The sequence below is a fragment of the Vipera ursinii genome (assembly GCF_947247035.1).
Source record: "Vipera ursinii genome assembly, chromosome: 2".
NCBI classification, from domain to species: domain Eukaryota; kingdom Metazoa; phylum Chordata; class Lepidosauria; order Squamata; family Viperidae; genus Vipera; species Vipera ursinii.
Window position 1 is genome coordinate 51,264,696 of NC_139513.1, and position 23,585 is coordinate 51,288,280.

The window sequence follows — 23,585 nt, forward strand, 5'->3', positions numbered from 1 at the left end:
CGGACGTGTCACGTGGAAGCCATGCCCATCCCATTGCCGGCAATGGCAAAACTGTCCCGATACGTTGCACGTCACATGTTGTCACGAGTTTGACATGTCTGATATATACAATGCACACCATCTTCTTAGAAGATACGTTGATAGTTCTCTTCCTCTATAATACTATGACCTACAAGCCCATTTACTTATTAAATTTATATGTCGCCAATATCACTTCCCATTACAACTGAGAAGACCATAGTTTAAGGATGGCTGCCCACGACAATTATCTTTCTGGAGCCAGGTTTCACTGCCACTTCCTTCATTTGCTCGAACATCCAGCTTGCTGTTTTTTCCCCATAGTACCATATTTTGAAATGTGTGCACCACACTGAAATGATTTACATTTGAATGCAGTGTAAAATAAATAATTAAATAAGCTTAGCTCATACATCCTAGCAACTCTATTTTTTTATCTCTATCCAACTTTACACTCATTGTTTCCTTATCTAACTATGCTTTAATAGTTTAATTGTCCTTCTCAACATGTTAAATTGGGCAGGTAAATTTGAAGAATTCACATCATGGTTGGAAACCATACTGTTACAGGGAAGTAATCCTCTCTTCCTGGCTTCTCTCTCTCCTACAGCAGTTACTCTTTATTTCTGCTTTTCTAGAGAGTTCATCTCCCTCAAGAAACTTATCACACTAAAAATCACTAAACAAAGTATACACTGAAAACAGAAAAACAAACACTGACATTAGCATTAAGCTTAAGACAGCCCAGCACCATTAAAATATTTACTTCAGACTTGCCAACATAAAATGCATAATTCTGACACACATTTAGCTGCTTTGTTGGTGGGTGGTGCATAAATCCTTTGCAGCCATAACTGGCTTGGAAACATTAGTTTCCAACATGGGGGTGAGGGTGTGCATCAAGGTTATGATGAAGGAAAGTCACTTCATACGAGATTAAATTTGGGAAGCTCATTTCAGCATTTTAAATTGAAGTTTCAGTAATAATGAAACATCCGAGGGCAAAGGATCAAGAACTCTTGACCTCCACGACATTACTCCGCAGTCCCAGCCGGCATACTTATCGGGCGAAGGGACTGGTGAGTTTCACAGTCCTGGCGGAAGCGAAATGAAGGGAAAACACAATTTATACAAATCGAAGTTTTGTTTATGAGGCTCTTTGCTAGCAGAGTGTTGGGAATATTGACGGGGGTGTCCACTGAATATTTTTATTTATTTATTTTTATTTTAATTGCATTTATATCCCGCCCTTCTCTGAAGACTCAGGGAGGCTTACAAACTTAGCATATAACATGTTTGCTCTAATATAACGATTACGAGATCCCCGTTTCCCAAGGAGCATAAACCCCACGCAAAGTGGGATTTCTTTCTTGGTTTTAGCTATGTTTTGAATCAGGATCTCCACCCCTTCCCCGCTTCTGATCTGTCCTCCGGTTTCCCGCAGAACTGCCACTTCCTGGTTTTACACTCGGCCGCGCAAGATCGGCTCCTCTCCTGGATTCCGCGCTCCGGGTTTCTCCGATCTCTTGGCCGGCTCCGCCCCGCGGCTCCGGTTTCAGCCGCTGCTACAGGGACCCCCAAGATGGAAACGCAGGGGCTGCCTGCCGCCGCGGAGGCGGCCCAGCCCGAGCCCGCCAGCCAACAACATGGCGCCGGTGCGGCCGCCGCCAACGACGGGGCTCCCTCCACAGGGCCTGTTCGCCGAGCTCCTCAGCCTCGTGACTCTACGGGGGCGGGGGCCTGGGGCCTGGACGTGACATTCCCGGTGCTGCTGCTCCTCGAGGGGAAGCTGCCGGAGCCGCCGCCGCCGCCTCAGCAGTTGCCGCCGCCGCCGCCTCCGCTGCCGGGAACTGCTACCTCCGGCGGCGCGCCCGCCTCCGCCGCCTTATCCCCGGCAGCCGGAGGCTCCGGGCAGCCGCCGGAAAACGACGCTCTGCTGCTGGTGCTTAACTTGGTGCGGGGCGGAGCCTCCGGAAACCCCTCGCGAGGCTCCTCTCAGGATTCCCCGCCGACGCAGCGGCCGCGGGTGGAGGGCAAGCCGGGCGGCGAAGCGGGAGGAGAAGGCCCGGCCTCGGCGCCGCTCTCAGAGGGCGGCGGGCCGCAGGAGGAGCCCGGCGGTGGCGGCGGCTGCGGGCAGGGGAATTCCTCCTTTTCGGGCACGCTGACCATCAACAACCAGAGCCTGCTGGTCCGCTTCGAAAATGGGACGCTTAGCTTCGGCGGCCCGGCGCCGGCAGCCCCGGTGCCTCCTCCTCCTCCTCCGTCGGCTCAGCCGAACGACGCCGCCCAGCCCTCGGCTGCACCCTCCGGCGGATCTTCGCGGGCTCCGGCGTCGCATCCTCGGCCGGATTCCCACCGCGCCGAGACCTTTTCCCGCAAGCAGCTGCTGCGCCTGCATCAACTGTCGGCGCGCGGCGGGAGCCCAAGCGGCGCGGCTGAGGAGGGCGGAGAGGCGGCGGGCGCAGCTCCTGCTCCTCCAGCCGGCGCCGGTCGGGCGGCGCGTCCTTTCAGCTGCCCGGTTCCCGGCTGCGCCTGGGCTTTCGCCACGGCCTACAAGCTGCGGCGTCACCTGCATTCCCACGACAAGCTGCGGCCCTTCGCTTGCTCGGCGCCGGGCTGCACGAAGCGCTTCACCACCATCTACAACCTTCGGGCGCACGGCAGGGCTCACGAAGAAGAGGCGGGGCTCAAATGCGAAGCTTGCGGACAGCGCTTCCCCAGCGCCGCCCGGCTCGGGGCCCATCAGCGGCGGAGCCACCTGGAGCCAGACCGGCCTTACCGCTGCGAGTACCCAGGTAACTTAGTCGGCCCCGGCCTGGTTGGTTTGGGCAAACTGCCTTTCACGCTGCTCGTGTGTAGCGTTTCTGCCATGGGAAAAAAAGGGGTATTTTAAATCGAGGGTGTAGTCCAGGGGTCGGCAACCTCGGCTCTTTTATGACTCGTGGACTTCAACTCCCAGAATTCCTGAGCCAGCTATGCTGGCTCAGGAATTCTGGGAGTTGAAGTCCACGAGTCATAAAAGAGCCGAGGTTGCCGACCCCTGTCCATTTACAGTCCTTAAGGGTTGCATAACGTGTATTCCAATGAATGTGAGAAACGGAATTAAATACGTCGGCATCGATACTTTATTGTAAAATAGCAAATCGTGATCGTTGCATTATTTCTGTGCAGATTTCAATGCACTAGTGCAGGGGTAGGCAACCTCGGCTCTTTTAGGACTCATGGACTTCAACTCCCAGAATTCCTGAGTCAGCTCTGCTGACTCAGGAATTCTGGGAGTTGAAGTCCATGAGTCCTAAAAGAGCCAAGGTTGCCTACCCCTGCACTAATGTAATATATAATATAAAATTGACACATTCGGTTTTTAAAAATTAAAGAATTGAAAATAAAAAGAGAAGGGGGGAAAAATCCCTAAAGCGTTAGTAGCATAACGTTATTTAACTTTTAATCCCTAGTTGAATGCAGGAAGTCCTTGGGTTATGACTGCAACTTGGGACCATTGCTATGCAGTCGCTATGCAGTTGCAAAGCACTATGTCGTGTAATTGCATCGATTAGCGACTGCAGTTCTGGTTGCCGTTGTAACCCCTAGGGCCCCCAAGTTCTTAAGCAGGAGGAGGTGAGAACCCTAACTCAAGAGTGTAGAAAGGGTCCATAGGTGTCACAGCAAGTTGGTAGAGGCTATGGGATTGCTGATGGAGGCATAGAAGGGGTGGCCACAGGTTTAGGCCAGAGAGCAGGATGCTGTGGGCAGGCATGCACTAAACCAGGGTTCTTCAAACTTCAGCTCCCAGAATTCCTCAGCCAGCATGCCTGGAATTCTGGGAGTTGGTCCACAAGCCATAAAAAAGCCAAGTTTGAAGACCCCTGCACTAAAGTGTGGGTGAGGTGCTGCAGAGTGTAAGATCCCTGAGTTCTTGGATTCCATAGTAGGCTCCTCAAGGAGAAAAGGCAGCTGGAGCAACTTTCTAGGGCAATTTGCAACCTTCCTTAACAGCTTCCATATTGAAAGGTCACATATGTTGATCACATAATCTGGCTTCCTGCAATGTCATAATCGCAAGCCAGGTACCAGAGCACCTGGATTGTGATCACATGACCACAGGAACCTTGCAATGGCTGGAGCTTTGAGAATTGGTCATAAGTCATTATAAATTTGAATGGTCACTGGGGAAAAAAAAGATGTATGCTGAGGACTACCCATACAAAGTAAAAAAATACCCTGCAATTCACAAATTCACATCAAAGTATTATATGATAATAGCTTCAGCCTTGAACTAATTACCCAATACTAAAATCTCCATTGTATTGTTACTTTGTGTGTTTGTGTATGTTTATATGTTGAACATGTTATCAGAAAAAAATAATACCCATGAATGTTTTTGTGGCCTTTGGTATGAACTGTTATCTTTCTGAGTTTCTGAAGAGTCTGACAGACATGCAATTCTATGTGTCTTCACATGAAAAAGAATCCCTTTCGTTCAGTACAATTCTAAATAAAATATACCCTGTTTAAAATAATTACAGAAAGGTTTTAAAAAGCTTTGTGCGCTATCACAGCTGAATTCATAATTAATGCAAAGAGTATCATTTTGGGAACAAGGCAGTTTTGTGAGATGTGGTGTGCCTGTTCCGATTGCAAGGTTACATTTTTCTTATTTGAACTCAGATCTCCTTAACCTCAGTCCAATATACTTTCTGTTGTGTGCACTGGTTTTTAAGATGAGGTGAATTCATTCTTTGGAATTTTTGTTGCAAGTCTAATTTCTAGTTTAATGTTCTATAGGTTATCAGTAGGAACATTTGCTGGGAATTGGTAAACCATGCTTTCCCATTGTTGTCCTCTGCAAATCTGGATCTCAGCTTCTATCATTTCTTGGTACCTTGGTGGCCCTATTGTGGTAGAATGGAAGCCAGATAATAGATTCTTACATTGTAACTTAGGTGTGTAGAACAAAATAAGTCTGCTGGTATTCTATTTTCAAAAACTTTTATTTATTTATTTATTTATTTAATAATATTTCTATACCGCCCTTCTCCCGAAGGACTCAGGGCGGTGAACAGGGCAAGAATAAAAATACAGAATTACAAAAATTAAAAAAGGATTAAATACATGCCCACTAAAAACAATCAATACTATATTAAAACCCCAATAAAATAAAACAACCGTAAAAACCCCCGCCGATCCCCCCTCAGGCCAGGCCGGCTTGTTCGAATAAGAATTTAGATAGAAGAAGATGTAGAAATTGAACATGAAAATATTCCTTTATTGGCTGTTCCCAGCATACGGTGCCTGGCAATAATCTGCTTTGGAAAATTGTGTTTTTATTTATCTGTAGCATATTGTTTATGACACAGATAAATTAAGGGGGTTTGTTTTGTTCATTTCTGCTTTCTTGCGGAATACAGTTAACTGTTTCTTTTTTCTCCAGGTTGTGAGAGGACTTTCATAACAGTGAGTGCATTATTTTCTCATAATCGAGTCCACTTCAGGGAACAAGAAATGTTTTCCTGCTCCTTCCCAGGCTGTAACAAGCAGTATGACAAAGCTTGCCGGCTGAAAATCCACATGAGAAGTCACACAGGTGTGAACTAGGGTACTGTTTGTGTTTGGTTGACTTAAAGAACAATATGTTGATTGGATAGATGCTATCCTTAAAAGCTGATAATCTGTTTATAGACAAGGACTTAACTGTATCTTGTAAAGAATTTGATTGGTAAAATCATCAATGTAAAGAAGTTAATGAATATAATTGCTAATCAGATTAGGAATTTTTGAAACCAAATGTGTTAATCTTTGTATTTGCAATTTTTGTATGCCTTTCTTTTAGGAGAAAGACCTTTCATTTGTGACTTTGAAGGCTGTGGTTGGTCTTTCACCAGCATGTCTAAACTATTAAGACATAAAAGGTAAATGTTCCAACTGATTATACTGAAAATCATTGCCAAACAAATATTGTATACAAATCTTTAAAGAAACTGCAGTTTAAGTTTGAAGAGTTATAAATTCAGTAATAGAAAATGAACTTGAATAAATGCTCTTAACGTAAATAGAGTTGAGTGAAGGCAGTCTGCTTAGCTAAAACATTTTTGGAGTAAGTCTAGTAATAGGCTTTAAAAACTTATCAGACTTCAATCTATTGATATATGATTTTCTCAGTTCTATGCAAGAAGTGCTTGATGTTAATGTCAATTTAATTACTCTTGTAGGAAACATGAAGATGACAGGAGATTCACGTGCTCTGTAGAAGGTTGTGGAAAATCTTTTACAAGAGCAGAACATTTGAAAGGCCATAGTATAACTCATCTGGGTACAAAACCATTTGAATGCCCTGTGGAAGGTATTATTCAAATACTTGATTCTATTTCTGCATAGATTGATCGAAACGTATAAAAGACCAAACTATATATATTATATAGCCAGAAGGATTGCTGGGCTGAAGGATTGCTATTGAATCTCATGACAGGAAAGAAAATACTTTCAAAGTACAACACAAACTAATTGTGAAGAAGGAGCTAAATCTTTCTTCCAAAGGCATGCTTTTCTTTTGAAAACTATTCAATTTCAAGACTTCTTTTTCATTTTTAGGGAATATGGGCATCCACCAGTAAAATAAAAATAAAATTGGAGTGAGGGCAGGATGGAGATTTAATTTCTGTATTATATTTAAAGTTCCCACTGCCTTGATAAATGTAACTGTAGTTGGATAGTGCAGTTGTTTTAGTTAATTTGGCTCTGAATTGCATGCAGGGTTCTCACAAGCTTTTGAAACTGATATTACATTTATAGCTTTTCTCAGATTTGTAAGATCACCTTTCAAAGGTAATTTTTGCTGTTAGTATATTTGCTTAGCTCTGTCCTTGCTCTTCTATAGGGATGTGGCAGACTAAGTACTGTGCATACAACTCATTCAAACTGGTTTTCTCTCCTTAGCGTTTTCTTAGCTTTGTCAGCTGTCTGAGATTTTATCTATAAATCATTGAAAATTGAAAGAGCAAAGATCTGGGGAATCAAAACACTGAGGTCTAGAAGTAAGGGATTATGAGAAACTGTGCTGTCTGCAATCTCATAGGAAACTTTTATAATAGGGTTTAAATCTATACATATATATTATATTCATATGATCCAGTTGTATATTTCAGGTTGTTGTGCAAAGTTCTCAGCACGCAGTAGTCTATATATTCACTCCAAAAAACACCTCCAGGATGTGGATTCATTGAAGATGCGTTGTCCCGTATCCAGTTGTAGCAAATTATTCAATTCAAAGCATAGTATGAAAACACACATGGTGAAGCAACACAACTTTAGTGCAGGTATGATTTGCTTCCTTAGAAGACTGAGTTATCTGGGGATTTGAAAAATGTATAGAATGCGTTATTTCTAAAGATCTTGAAAAAAAAATTATTCATTTCACTGAAGTTAATTATTTGGGTCTATATCAGTGGCCTCCAACCAGTTCCGTGGGGAGAGGTTTTTCCACGGACTAGAGTGGGCGTGGTTTCGTATGCTGCCTGCATCCCATGGATGGGGCTTCACTTGTTTGTGTGGCCCAGTTTCTGGCATGCTGTGGACCAGTGCTGGTCCACAGACTGGGGGTTGGGGACCTATAGTCTATATATCTGATTTGTTCTTTTGTAGATACTTGATATATGTATAAATGTTGAAAACAATATTTACTATTGATTTACAGAAAGCAAATAATAAAATGCATGGTTTTGAACTATAAATTTTTTTATATTAACATAGTGTTGTTCATAGGGCTTCCTGCCTGAGCAGAGGCTTGGACTAGAAGACCTCTAAGGTCCCTTCCAACTCTGTTATTCCATTATATTCTATTTGCTGAATGTAATGAGTAATGATAACTGGAATGCTTAGCAGATTGTTCAGAATTGAGGGAGTTAGGCAAGGGTGGGTGAGTGATCCTCCTCGATTATTTAAAGATAAATGAATAAAGAAAAGATTGTAGTGATGTTACAAGGAGGTATTATTTGGTGAAATATTATGTATTTACTTTCATAGGCAGACAGTATTGCCACTACTGTGGCAATTTTTATGGTAACCAGGATTGTGGATCTGCAAATTAATGTATCAAAGACGAAATTAGTTATTAGTTATATTTAACAAAGAAAATGAATGAATGATGGCCGGCTATACATAAATGGCAAAAAATAACAGCAAGTAAATGAATGTTGATAAAATGTTTATGAAAGATAGGAATATGAGTGTAGGGTTTTAAGTAATCTCTTTCAAATAATGAATACCTATCAAAAGAAGCAAAGGTGATTATGACTTTGTTCAGTGGGAGCAAGAAGTGGATATAGTAGGAGAAACATAAAAATTGCAAAATAAATGGGTCACCTAGGTGTGGGCAGTGAAACAACCATTTTGGGTATTCCTCAAAGGTTTTCTCTGTTGATGCTACTACAAATACCTACTTTATTATTCAAAATGTCTTCTGAATAAGTATTCTGTGTGACTTGCTTTTCTCTGTGCTTCAGTCAAGATTAGCAAGCTGGGAATGACAAATATTGTGTTTTGCCCAAAGTTCTGTCTTTCTTACATAGCGTAATAGCAAAATGCACATAAAGGAGGGGTGGGGCTTGTGCCACAATGCTGCAAAGGTCTGCCCTTTTATATGTAGTGAGATACTACAACTCTCATACTTAAGGACAGAGCTTTACACCATAATGCCTCCCTTCACATCCTCTATAAATACTGCTGGCACAACTGCTAGTTGTGTGAAAATTACTTCTAGCACTATCCATTTTGCTAGGGATGCATAGCATATTATGGAAGTCTGAATATGTGTTAACAAGAGGTAGAGATTATCTGAAATCCTAACAAAATTACACTACCGTGGCATAGTAGCATTGAGTTTTGACACTACAGGTAGTCCTCAACTCATAACAGTTCATTTAGTAACCATTTGAAGTTACAGTGGCACTGAAAAAAGTGACACATGGTCATTTTTTTTTGCCCAAGATGGCGACTATGGGCGGTGTTCGCTGAGCTCCGCGGTGAGCCGACACAATGGGTGGCTGGGAGGCTCACGAAAGCCCAGCCGAGGGACATATTCGGAGGGGGTGTGTAGGAACAACAGGCTAGCACCGTTTTGCGGTGTGGAGCCTTTCCCCCCCCCAGAGAAGTAGCAGCGGCCGGGCGGCTTGTAACCTGCCGCCAATCAGCTGGTGCTCGGAATCAGCTGTCGGGCGCTGTGCTGGCTTGAATCGATCTCTCGCTTTAACTTACCTCGGGCGCTGGGGAGCTTCGTTAGACTGGAATGGCTTCGGCAGCCTAGGATCCTGCTGCGGACCCCTGGATGGACCATCTGGCACCTGAATTTAATTGGAGGGCGCCGTTCGCAGCCGCGCGGATCTCTCCTGACTGTTACTCTTGGCCTTTCGGCTTATAAAATGGCCGCGGATCATCTCCTAGGGTTTGTTGTTAGGTGCCGTTTTGGCGTGGAGGCTATGGGGGAGGCTTTTTTGTCTCTCTCTTTTTCTCAGAGGATGATGGAGATTTGGCTGCTTGAATCTGAACATTTGACATTTATGACGTGAGTTCCCTGCTGCCCTAGGGATGGATTTAGCGTGTTTGGATGGCCTCTGCTTTGTTACTTCTCAAGATGGGTTGGAGGCTGGATCAGGATTTGGGACATTTTGAAATTTTCCTGTTCCCGTGACCTCCCTGTGATGTTCCGGAAGGAGTCTGGGACAGGCTGTGGTGAGAGGGCGGCCCTGGACTGGCTATCAACCCCCTGCTGGTGTGAGAGACTAGCAGGGGAGATTTTTTGCTCCCCCAGCAATGCTGCCCTTATCCACCCCAGCCTGGATCTCATGGCTAGGTGAGAGGACAGTTATGGGCTCTTGTCTGGACCGGCTCAGGTGAGAGCAGAGCCGGATTGTCGGATTGCTGGATGAAGACATGTTCCGGATTTAATGTTTTTACATCTTAACTAACATCTTATCATCTTAATAACATCTGACCCCATTTATGAACAATGGCTCATACGGACAGTTCCATTTCATGGCTCGAGTACAATATTCTAGATCAGACTTGTATGCCCTCAGGGGGGGTTTTCCCCTCCTGGATACGACCAGCCTCCCTTTCTAACATTTCCCTTGATGACGGGCCCAATTGTTGGGACCCCGAGAGGTGGCTGGGCTTAACCAGGGGCCTCTGGTGGAGACGCATTAAGAGGCCCCTGATATATATTTTTAGCTAGGTATTTTAAAGGGTTAGGGAAGGGGAGGGACAGTAGGGTGGGGAGGGACTTTTTAATTGGTACTCAGTCTGGGCCTATGAAGGCTCCTGGCGAGATAGGGTTGGGGGTGGAGACTGCTGGTTCTGTGTGTGCTGGGGTGGGGCTGCAAATCCCCACGACGATAGGGAATGGCGGCAGGTGGTTGCACGGAGGGCCATTTCAACATCTGGGATCACGCCCCCGCTGTCTTTGAGCGGTGCCGCGCTCCGACCCTCCGGTTAGCACCCTCTCACCCGGGGGTGAGGGTGATCAGGTCCCTGAGCTTAGGCTGGTTTATTTTAACGCCAGATCCGTTGTTAACAAGGCTCCCCTCGTTCGTGACTTGATCGAGGAGGAATGCGCGGATCTGGCGTGCATTACAGAAACTTGGGTGGGCTCGGAGGGAGGGGTCCCTCTGAATTATGCCCTCCAGGTTTCCGTGTGCTACACCGGCCGTGGGCTCAGGGTAGGGTTGGAGGGGTGGAGGTGGTTATCAGGGAGACTTTATGTCCGCGGGAGACCACCATTGTCCAGACTGGCGGGAGTGAGACCCTCCTCCTGAGATGTGGCCCTCGAGCTCAGTTGGGCTTGTTGCTTACATACCTGGCACCCAGCTGTGTGGCAACAGCCCTGCCCGAGCTGCTCGACACCCTCTCAGGGTTGGCAGTGGAGTTCCCCAGGCTTATGGTGCTGGGTGACTTCAACCTGCCTTCACTGGGAGGTTCATCTGAGTTGGCTCGGGAGTTCATGGCTTCCATGACAGCCATGGGCCTGACCCAAGTAATTCAGGGCCCGACTCATGTGGGGGGGTCACACTCTCGACCTGGTATTCCTGTACGGACAGTGGTTGGATGATCTGGGAGGGGGTTCACCGGTCATTGTTCCCCTGTCATGGTCCGACCATTATCTCCTGCGGCTGGTCTTCCATTATGCTACCCCCCACTGCTGGGCTGCGGTACCGACCAGGTGGTTCCGCCCCAGGCGCCTAATGGACCCGGAACGGTTCTTATCTTGCGGCGATGAGGACGGCGAAGGCTAACTACTTCACTGCCCTCATCGCGTCCACAGATAATCGCCCGGCCGCCCTGTTTAGGGTGACTCGCTCCCTTCTTAACCAGGAGGTGAGGGAGGATCTCTTGCAGGGGCGGGCCGAGGAGTTTAGTCATCATCTGACGGACAACATTGCTCAGATCCGGGCTGGTTTGGACTCTGACTGGGCGGAGTCTGACGTGGAGGAATCAGACGGTCTTGAGCATGTTATCTGGACTGAGTTCGATCCTGTTTCCCCTGATGATGTGGACAGGATGAGGAGGAGGCTGAGCTCCACCACTTGTTTGTTGGACCCGTGCCCCGCCTGGCTGGTTTATGCAGCTCGGCAGGAGACACGAGGCTGGTTCCAGGCAGTAATAACTGCTTCCCTGAAGGAGGGTGTCTTCCCCGCCTCCCTGAAGGAGGCAGTGGTGAGACCTCTCCTCAAGAAGCCTGCCCTGGACCCGGCTGTTTTAAATAACTATCGTCCGGTCTCCAACCTTTGCTTTCTGGTGAAGGTTGTTGAGAGTGTGGTGGCGCATCAGCTTCCTCTGTTCCTGGATGAAACTGATTATCTGGACCTGTACCAATCGGGTTTCAGGCCTGGGCACAGCACGGAGATGGCATTGGTCGCACTGGTGAATGATCTCTGGTGGGCTCGAGACAGGGGTTGCTCCTCTGTCCTAGTCCTATTAGATCTCTCAGCGGCTTTCGATACCATCGACCATGATGGTATCCTACTGCGGCGTCTCAGGGGATTGGGAGTGGGAGGCACTGTTTTGCGGTGGTCCTCCTATCTCCTGGGCCGCTCGCAAGTCGGTGTTGACAGGAGGGCAGAGGTCCGCCCCAAGGCCTCTCATTTGTGGAGTTCCTCAGGGGTCGGTTCTCTCGCCCCTCCTGTTCAATATCTATATGAAGCTGCTGGGCGAGATCATTCATGGTTTCGGGGTGGGGTATCATCAGTAGGCTGATGATACCCAACTTTTTTTCTCCACCCCGAACCAACCCAGCGATGCCCTCGCCGTGATGTCCCGTTGCCTGGAAGCGGTCTGGGTCTGGATGGGGAGAAACAGGCTTCGTCTCAATCCTGCCAAGACCGAGTGGCTGTGCATACTGGCATCTCGGGTCAACCAGACTATTCCATCTCTAACGATGGGGGGCTCGCAACATGGGCGTCCTCCTGGATTCACGGCTCAATTTTAAAGATCATATAGGAGCCGTGACCAGGGGGGCTTTTGCCCAGGTTCGCCTGGTGCGCCAGTTGCAACCCTACCTGGACCAAGATGCCCTACGCACAGTCACTCATGCGCTCGTGACCTCCCGTTTAGACTACTGCAACACTCTCTACATGGGGCTGCCCTTGAGGACCACCCGGAGGCTTCAGCTGGTGCAGAATGTGGCTGCGCGAGTCGTGATGGGGGTCTCCCGATACTCCCATGTAACACCTCTACTCTGCGAGCTGTATTGGCTTCCGGTTGCCCTTCGGGTGAGATTCAAGGTGCTGGTGATGACCTATAAAGCCCTAAATGGCGAGGGTCCGGGATATCTGAGGGAACACCTGCTGCCAGCATCAAGCTCCCTTTGTCCAGTGCGCTCCCACAGGGAGAGTCTTCTCAGGGTGCCGCCGGTTAAAGATTGCCGGCGGGTAACACCCAGGGGTAGGGCCTTCTCAGTGGGCGCGCCTGCCCTTTGGAACCAGCTGCCCGCGGAGCTTAGGACTGCCCCCGATCTCCGTTCTTTCCGCCAGGACCTGAAGACCTGGCTCTTCGAGCTCTCTGGCCCAGGCTGAGAATTTTTAATTTTTAATTTTAACTGGGGTTTTTATTTTTTCTCAGGGTTTCATTTAATCTTTTTTAATTGTTTTAACTTTTGTATTGATTTTCTTTTAAATATCCTGTAAACCGCCCTGAGTCCTGCGGGAAAGGGCGGTATATAAATCTTAATAATAATAATAATAATAATAATAATAATAATAATAATAATAATAATAATAATAATAATAATAATTTTTCACACTTATGATTGTTGCAGCACTCCCCTGGTCACATGATTTACATTCGGATGCTTGATAGCTGCCTCACATTTATGATGGTTGCAGTGTCCCAGAATCACGTGATCCCCTTTTGCGACCTGACAAGCAAAGTCATGGGGAAACCAGATTCATTTAACAACCATGTTACTAATTTAAGAACTGCAGTGATTCGCTTAACAAACGTTGGCAAGAAAAGTTGTAAAATGGGGCAAAACTCACTTAACGCATTTCTCACTTAACAACATAAATTTTGGGCTCAATTGTGGTCGTAAATTGAGGACTGCCTGTACTGTTTTCTTCCAAATTTAATGAAGGTAGTGTTGGCTGCTTTGATTGGAAATGGAAGACATAGGTTCTTGAAATGAGGATATGTAGCCAAACTGGAGGGAGAGGAAGGAGGCAAGATTTATAGGCTACCTGTCATAGTAACTAGGTAATCTTATAAAAACATTTTGCTTTGTTTCAGATCTATTAAATCAGATGGAAACCATTGGTTCCCTCACACCTAGCAACGAACTTGCCAGTTCAGGACAAAGTGACCTCAGCAATGTAGACCTGGTGTCCCTTTTTTCTAGTGTATCTGGGAACTCCTCTGGAATTTCAGCTGATATGGCTGTAATAAACAATGGAATTCTTACTATAGATGTTGCTTCAGTTGGCTCTACGCTTGGAGGCAGTCTGTCTGTCAATAGCAGTTCCCTTGCTCAGACAGTTGACCCACTGATTTTAGTGGCTAGCAGTGACATTCCACACAGCCTGGATAGCTCTCTTTTATTGGGAACCACCACCACCGTTTTACAGCAAAGCACTTTACATTTGGATGAGGTACAGACTGTGAATGCAGAAGCCTTAGGCTCACTAGCATCTTTGTCAACAAGAAGTTCCAGCCAAGACTTGCACGGTTTGACTTCTAGCAATAACTTGTCGGTAGACACAGCCACTTTAACCCCTTCCAGCAGCCTTGGTGGAAACAATACAGCTGAATTATTAGCTCCAAATAAAGCAGAGCAAACTTTGCTTCCTAGCCTGGATGTTGTGGAGCAACAAGAAGGCAGCAAAGTGGTCACTCAGTATGTGTTCTCCAATCCTTCAGGAAGTTACAGTGCACAGAAAGAAACTGATCTGAGCACAGGGACTGGCAGCTCTATTCCGGTATGCAATAATCCTAAGTAACTAGTTTTTATTACTATCTTAGTTTTGAGGATATTGTCATTGTGAGTCATTCTCCACCAGATCAAAAGGGGTTTACAGAATGTCTGCCCCGAGCGAAGTCACCATGTATTTTGTATAATGTAAGTGGCATAAATTGTTTCTGCCTATGAAACTGATTCAGTGCTTTTACATGTTGTGTGCATCATATTAAGTGAAAGAGGGTAGTCTTTTTCATAGCAGAAGCTTAGAAACGAAGCTTAATTTTATTCGTTACTTCCTCCCCAAACTGTTGTAAATACAAGGGTAATTTGGAAATAAACCTCCATTTGGTTATTAACGACAGACACTTGCAGATACAGAACTTTTATTATACATATTAGAAAACTACAACATTACTTTTTGACATAATCGCCATTCAAATTGAGGTACTTGTCATAATGTCTTACAAGGTTTGAAATTCCTTAGTAGTAGTTGCTTGGCGCCAAATCTCAGCTATTGGGGGGGGGGGGGGAAATGATCAAAAACATCCCAACGGAACTGCTTCAAAAGTTCTTGGGTGCGTCTAGCAGTGTGCGGGAGAACATTATCCATGAACCAACACCCCACCAGGAGTGGTGCCATAGAAAATCCCGCCAAATGTGAAGATGCCAAAGTACTGCTAGTGAAGTTCCTGGATTGTGGTTCGACCATCAATTCAGAAGTCTACTGACTTCGGGTGTGGTGTTGGTTCACGATAGTGTTCGCCCGCACACCACTAGACGCACCCAAGACGCACCCATTCCGTTGGGATGTTTTTGATCACTGCCTTGGTGGAGCAGTGGGCTAATGCCTCCTTAAGTAACACCAGCTGCCTGCAGTTAGTGCAGGTTCGAGTCCCACCAGGCTCAAGGTTGACTCAGCCTTCCATCCTTCCGAGGTAGGTAAAATGAGGACCCAGATTGTTGGGGGCAATTAAGCTGACTTAGTAAAAATGCCGCTGGGGGGGGGCGAAAGCCCTAATAAGCAGGCATATAGTTAGAATGAAGGCTATTCCTAAGCACATTGATTTGTGCTTCTTAGATTGTAAACCGCCCTGAGTCTTCCGAGAAGGGCAGGATATAAATGGGATTTAAAAAAAACATGTTTGAGGCCCAAGCACTCTGCAACAGGTTGAGCACCCATCTTCACCTAGCTCCTGCCCACCTAGCAGTTCTAAAGTATGCAAATGCAAGTAGATAAATAGGCACCATTTTGGTGGGGAGAAAACAGCGCTCCATGACATCATGCTGGCCATATAACCATGGAATTGTCTTCGGGCAGCGCTGGCTCAATGGCCTTTGAAATGAAGATGAGCACCAGCTCTGTAGTTGAGAGTAAAATCCTCAGGGCCTCCTTTCCTATGGACTTAACCAGAAGGATGCTATACAGAATTCAATATAAGGCAAGGAAGCTATTAGGGATTAATACATGTTATTAGGAGGAAATGGTATTCATAATGCATATCTAACAGTCTACCTGGATTTAGTGATGTGAACAAACCCTTTTATATCATCAGGAGAGTGGTGGATCTGCAAGAACAGATTATCGAGCTATTCAGCTTGCCAAAAAAAGAAAACAAAAAGGAAATGGGAATGACATAGGTGAGTATTAATTATTTCAGTACAATATATTGTGTATACACCAAACTGGATCTAAGGATAGTATCATTAAATGTAGAATCCTAAATTGAATAGAGAGTCAGTTGGGTGTAATGGTGAAGGCATCAGGCTAAAAACCATGAGTTGTAGTTCTGCCTTACGCACAAAGCCAGCTGGACGATCTTGTGCCAGTCACTCTTCCTCAGCCCTGAAAGAAGGCAAGGGACAAATCATCTCCAAAAGACCTTGCCAAGAAAACTGCAGGAACTTATCCAGGCAGTTGCTAGGACTCAAGCCCCCACCCCAAGGTTAAATAGAGTGGCAATAGTAACTTAAAATTTGGAATATGATCTAAATCCACATTTATTAAGAAATAGTAAGCCATCAGATGGCTCACAGCTACCCCAGCTTTGAAGCTCCTAGTGGAATATTTATCTTGTACAGGACATTTTTTTAGTTTTGTGAGATAAATTTCATCTGCAGCATATAAATATATAGCATATTTTTCCATCTATAAGATGCACCCTTGTATAAGATGCCCCCCAATTTCCTAAATAAAAATTCAGAAATCAACATTTTAAATATTAAACAAACCACATCTTTAGTTTTGCGCATATTTTCTATTTTATTGGTAACCAAAACACTGAAAACAGACCACATCTTTAGTGGCAGTAATACAAGTTAGCCATATAATAATAATAATAATAATAATAATAATAAGAAGAAGAAGAAGAAGAAGAAGAAGAAGAAGAAGAAGAAGAAGAAGAAGAAGAAGAAGAAGAAGAAGAAGAAGAAGAAGAAGAAGAAGTAGTGGTAGTTGGAAGGGACCTTGGAGGTCATCCAGTCCAACCCCATGCTCACACAAGGGAGGTGACTTCCTCCAATCAGATGGTGCTCTGCTGGCTTAGTCCCGCCCACCCTTTCGGCCGTCAATCACTGTACTGAAGTGGCTTACCGGGGCCTCTTGCAGCTTCAGCCAGAGCTGCGTCAGTGAAAAACGGGTCATAGAAGGCGGCTTCAGTGGGACCGGCGGCATCCTTGGGGTAGCGCGATCCTACATCACCAGGTGGCATCTCGGGCCGGCATTCTCCCCATCCAGGCGGCATCTTGGGCCAGCAATAATTGCACCAGGCGGCATGTAAAGAAGCCACACAGGCCTGCCCTGGGCTGCGGAGGTTACTATTATTTCTTCGTGTATAACATGGTGCACTTGTATAAGACGCACCTGATTTTTGAACAGGATGTTTGCAAGAAAAAATAGCTTCTTATACACGGACAAATATGGTACTAGAAGTTGAAACAATCATGCAATTCTTGATTAGCACACATTACCTATAGGCACCAAGTACCCACCAGACCTGTACAAAACACCACTGAACACATCCACACACAACAAACTACATGCAGAAATACATATTGAACCATTATTTACAAAATGATATTTTTTGGGGGGGGGTGGGAGCGCTAGAGGCTAAAGTTTTTAGTATTCTTGCTCAGAATAGCTCATATCCTCTCTCCCTCTATATATGTGCACATAATTTTATCAAGAGTTTTTGCATAATTAAAAGATAAACGAGGAAAAGTATATAAAGTAAAAAAAACGATAGAAACAGTACAGATGAGCAAAGGAAAAAGAAAGTTAAAGAGCAGCGTCGAGTCTCCTTTATAGCAACTACAAGGGAGCCGAGTCCTGTGGAGGTTCTGGCAGCTGCCTGGAATAGGGAGATGGCCAGAGCCTTGGATAGGATTGTGCCCATTTGAACTGCCTTGGCCTGTCGCTTCCTGTGGTTCACAGAAGACTTAGGGAGCTGAAAAGAGGAAGTTTGTGCATAACTGGTAGATAAAATTGCCTGGATCTGGATCAGTTGGATGCCAAGCATGGTTCAAATCCTGCGGAGATGCCCAAGCTTAAACCATTGTCTGGGACGGTTTTGGCATGTTGGACCCGAGGAAATGGGCAAGGGTCCTTTGGGCTATAAATGTCATCACCTGTGAGCTAGATCCACATCCCTCCTGGCTGCTCATGTGGGTGGCTCAAGCAGTGATGAATTCATCCTTGATGGGAGGGGGTGATTACAGCTTTTAAAGAGGCAATAATGTACCCTCTCCACTAGAAACCATTACTGGCCCCACTATTGCAGACAATTTTTATCTAATCTTCCACCTTTCCTTTTTAGGGAAGGTGGTTTAGAAGATGATGGCATTTCAATTCCACAGGATGTTGGTTGAAATTGATTATCTGGACCGTTTTCAGTCAGGTTTCAGACCTTGATACAGGACAGAAACAGCACTGTTGGCATTTTTAGATTAAGTAATTTTTTAATAACCCTTCCTTTCCAAGGCCAGTGAATAAATAAAAATATATATAATTTTCCTCCTAATCTGAAAGACTTCCCAGTTCTTAGGAGTAAATTTTTAAAAGATGAAAGTAACTAGGCAATGAATAGGTGTGAAAATTGCCCTTTCTCCTCTTTTTGAGAACAGACTGTTTGTATGTGGCCTCAACTATTAATATGCTTAATAACAGCGCTTAAATTATCTGCTCCCTATATGGTAAGATCATGTGTTGTATTCAAAGATGTTTAGGAGAAGTATTTTCAGAGATGTAATGAAATTTGCTTCAGAATGCAGCTTTATATTTATAAATGCCACCTCTTGATTTCAGGTTCAACTGACTCTGGTATAAGAAAAAGCAAAAATGATAAAGTTAACTGTTTTAGTCATGGAAACCGGTTATGCAACAGTATTTTACCTAATGGAAATCTAACAGTAAGAGACCCTTCAGCTGGCACACAGTTTGTTCAAATTCAGTTGCTTCAGGTAACAATTGGCAATTTAACTCACGGAAAATAATCTGTTTTTTTCCCCAGGAACATGTAGCTGGGATTTGTGATACAATATGTTGTGGAGATAGCTAAATAGAACAGGCGTGTTAGGATTTGGTGCAGCAAACCCAAATTCTGCTTAGGAAATAATTGCAAAGTTTAAGTTTCCAGTATTTTCTTTTAATCATGTCTAAAATTTCCATCTGATTTTTTTTAACCACATGACCAAATCAGTTTTGCCATTCTTTTGCTTCAGAAACAAATGTTTGCAATTATTGTTTCTTTGAAGGATGCTGGTAATAAATAACAGAGAAATGTAAAAAGATGTATTTGGCAGTTGAAAAGAGAGATGTGCTACTAAAAATATACCCTGGTACCTTGCTGCAGTAATAAATGTACTACTGGTGCATGGAATGTCAGAACCATGAACCAAAACATATTTCATGTCAGAAATATTGAGATTCAGTATTGACATTATAGGAACCGGCAAACTTAAAGGGGGTGGAAAGAGTCACTTTACATCAGAGAAGCATCAGATTTTCTACTTCAGAGAAGAAAAATTACAGATGAAACGGAGTACCAGCGTTGCTAATAGATGGATGTCAAAGGGCTCAAAGTCCTCAAACAATAGAATGATATAAATTCAAAACCAAGGCAGTGATCAGAGTCTTCAGTTGCAGAGAAACCTATGAGGACTTGTAGTGCCTTATTAACGTGGCACCTAATAATGTCATATAGATTATAGGAGCTTCCTAGAATGCTAAAGTTGAAATTAAGATAGCATTTGGAATACAGGTAATCCTTACTTAACTTTTCTCTTTAGTGATGTTCGAAGTTACAAAACCACTGAAAAAGTAACTTTATGACTGGTCCTTGCACTTATGACCAGCATCCCCCTGGTCATAAGTTTGGGTGCTTCACAACCAGCTTCTGAGAAGTGGAACCAATGGAGAAGCCAATAGTAAAACCACAGGTCACAGTCACGTGATCTTTTGCTTAACAACCGTGTCACTTAGAGACTGAATTACTGGTCTCAGTTGTGACTGTTAAGTGAGGACTACTTGCAATAGAAAAAAATGCTTTAGAGACAGCATTACTTGGAACAGCTCTTATTTTCTTCACAACAACAACCCTGAGAGGTGGTTTGGTCTGTGAGAGAATAACTGACCCAAAGTCACCCAGCTGGCCTTTAGTCAAGCACTTTAATTACTACACCAAACTGGTGCTCCAGTTTCTTTTTTCTTCTGGCAATCTCAAATATGACACCGTGGATGGGTATCACCAAATGAACCATGCTAAAGTCAAATTGACTATATGCTTATTCTGCAAACAAAGGTGGGAGAAGCTCTGGAATGGACTTACTTTAGCAGAAACTCTTGACAATTTTTGCTTTCTGAAAGAAGTTGATTGCAGTAGGATTTATTAATATATGTGCATTAAGTCAATGTTACGTAATATAGTTTGGGTGGCCTCAGTGAAAGTGTGTAGGGCTCCTAATTGAAATTACTGAAGTATTTTGTTAAATAAGTAAATTACAGTTGCTCTGGCCTCAGAGAAAGGGGCTCCTAATTGAAATTATATATGGCTGTTTCTAAGCATATACACATGTTTGTAAAGTGACCAGTTGGTTGTTGAGATAGGAGAATGCGGTTTGTAGTTAGAAACTCATTTTGTCTCTTTTGTTGTTAGGATGATTCTCCAGGAGAAGGAGATCTACCCTTCCAGCTCAGTTCTCAATCTTCCTCCTCACACACTCAGCTGACAGTAGATTTACCAGTTCATATTCTTCAGGTACAAAACTTTTAAGTTGCAACATTGAATAAATGCAGCTTCAGCTGATTCGCTATCATAACATTAACCACTCCTTTTAAGTTTACAATAAGGTGCCTTCTGTGTTTGGTTGTGTCTTTTAAATTTTATAGTGTAATGTAAAGGAGAAGAAAATAATAGAAACATGTTGCAGACTTTTTAGTGAGGATTTTAACTGTTGAGAAATATGAGTAGTTCATTCCTATAAACATGAAGTTAATAGATTTTAAAGAGTGCAGTGTTTTTGTAATCTAAGGAGTGTAGGTTGATCAATTGCAAATTGTGAAATTCTGAACCTTTCTTTAACATCTTGAATTAAACAGGAGCCACACAATTCTGCTGAAGAAGATGCCAATTCTGATAATTCCCAGTTTACAGGAAGCACCATTAATCTACAAGACCTTGAATGACTTTGTTGGAGACAGAAGCATTGGAACTTTCAGACACAGAAGCATCCTGCTTTGTTCCTGCTTTGAAAGGAAAAAGTAAACAATGGAAGCATGATCACCAGTGCTGGGATGCTTGATGGTTATCGTGCAACAGAAAACTTGTTCAGTAAATTTAATTTGATAAGGCAATTTCTGATCTTGGTATGTTCTGTCTTAAGAGTCAGGAAAAGGAACATATGGGGGAATTAGAGTCTTGCATTAGAGTGAACGTGCAGTGGTGATATCCCACACTGATTTTAAGAATAGTTAAGAATTAATTAAGAATAATTCTCAAAATAGTAGATAATTAAGCTTAGCACTTTTTTCTTGAAATGAATTAAATTTTGGGTTAAAATGAAGGAATAAGCAGGAAGACCAATTTATTTTTGCAAACTGACATTTTAAAGAGAGAAGCGCATAAAAATAGTACCATACTCAGGGATAGTAAAGGTTGAATTAGTAGAGCAATATGATTTCTTGCTCTTGCTATCTCTAATTTAGCATTTTACACTGAACGTGAAAAAGCTGCCTAGCACATGTTATTTCTTACCACTTTGGTTATGTTTACAGTAATATAAAACAGTATTACCAATTTGTACAAAGTCACCTTTATTACATATACCCATCATGGTGCATTTTTGGTCAAAAATAGGTTTTGCTGATTTCAGTAAAATTTACTCCTAAATTAATGTTGAATTGACGGTCTGCTTACTATACAGACTATCCGGCTGCAGAAAGAGCTTCCAGCTAGTGTCAGTAGCATATAAAAGTAACATCTCGACCGAAATGAAAAATACATCTTTGTATGTTTTTAAAACACCTATCTTTTATTACAAGATAATAGAATTTATTCATACAGACTTTTAAGAAGAAATACTAAGTCTTCAGCTAAGCAGAGAAATAAATAAGATGTCAGTGTTTTACAATAGAATTTAAGTCTGGAACTTAAAGCATTTTATTCAAGATATGCCATATGGCATTAAAATTATACATATGTACGGCTTAGTTAAAAAGTTGTGTGAGCATTGTTGTTTTTTATACAAAGATATCCTACAAAGGAACACTTTCGAATTTTGCTTATTTATTTACAGTTAGGAGAAAATTAAAGGTTAATTGCTTTGAAAATATGAGTGAGCAACAAATTTCTCTAAACTGACCCTTCTTCCATCACATTCTAAATTTGTATTCTTGGAAGTCATGCTTAAGTAAAAACTAGCCTCGCCCTATTACCTCTGCAACGTCTTCTAGCAGCACTGACAAAGAGGAAGACTGATAAACAGCTTTCTCTGGACCTTACACTGTTCACTGTGCATCATGTGGCCATCTCTGTTTTGGAAATCAGGAGCCTTAGGAAATACCATATTTCCTAGACCTGTTGAAATCCGAAGGGAGGTCCTTGGGCTTCATCTCCCTTATACAATATACCAGGAGGATATTACGTCTGGAATGGCTTCGAAAATATTATTTTCTACTGTGTTATTAAACCATGGATAAATTCTGTCTTGGATTATTCATAATGGATTATTCCAAATTAAGAAGACTTACCCATAAATAGAAATATACTAATTGATGCCTGTGCCTTTTGAACTTCATTTTCAGAAGAATGTAGTTTAGAAGCATTTTATACAAATTACAATAATTCAGATTTTGATTTGTGGATGTTTTTTTTTTTAGAAAAAAAAATCTTGAGTGGGTATTTTTCATTGACTGTAAAACATTTACCTGACTGTCTTGACCTATTATTATACATTTACATTATCAAAACAAATTATTTTTAGTTCTGATATAAAACCTCTCAATGGAAAAAGTGAAGAAATTGCTTATTTTTAAACATCTTGTCTTTTCTTTCTATCACCAAGGTTCAGTTTTCAAGATAAATGGGGGCATTTTGTCCTCAACAATTATCACTTCAAAAACTCAGTGGAATAGTTCACACACTTACTGTGATTGTGATCCTCTGTAAACTGGAATGCAAGCACACCTGTCTGTTATAAAGACACACAGCCTGTTCATTCCTTATTCCTTTTCTTTGAGTAAAAAACAACAATTTTTTGATTTCCATAGTAGGTGTGGCCTCCATTTCCTACTAAGTATGGAGCAGACCACTCAATTCTTTTTAACTCAAAGAGGATCCCTAACTTGGTAAGAATGTGAATTGTATCCGTTTGTTGTGGTGCTTCTGTTTTATGGATTCTTGCTTATTGAAAAATAAGTAATCGCTTCTGTTGGACAGACAAATGTGTTCTTTTATGAAGTTTATATACTCGGTTTTAACTCTCATTGTAAATTCCTAATTGCTTGAGAGCAAGCATTAGATTTATTCTAGCAAAGTCCATTGCTGGCAATGGATATTTATAATCACGGAGTTAAAAGGACTAATAAAATTAATGTCCAGTTTCTTCATTTCAGCTTTTATTTTTGTGATATCCATAG

At 43.2% G+C, this 23,585-nt stretch overlaps 1 protein-coding gene across 1 annotated transcript; it reads left to right on the top strand.

The window, feature by feature from the left end:
• The first annotated feature begins 1,317 nt into the window (after window positions 1-1,317).
• Window positions 1,318-23,555, top strand: ZXDC (ZXD family zinc finger C). The gene is made up of 10 exons (XM_083357002.1): window positions 1,318-2,813; window positions 5,450-5,602; window positions 5,849-5,927; window positions 6,228-6,358; window positions 7,161-7,331; window positions 13,789-14,474; window positions 16,009-16,093; window positions 18,756-18,910; window positions 20,605-20,706; window positions 21,048-23,555. The coding sequence occupies exons 1-10, from the start codon at window positions 1,601-1,603 to the stop codon at window positions 21,132-21,134; spliced, it is 2,862 nt and encodes a 953-aa protein (XP_083213128.1). The 5' UTR covers window positions 1,318-1,600; the 3' UTR covers window positions 21,135-23,555.
• The last annotated feature ends 30 nt before the right edge of the window (window positions 23,556-23,585 follow it).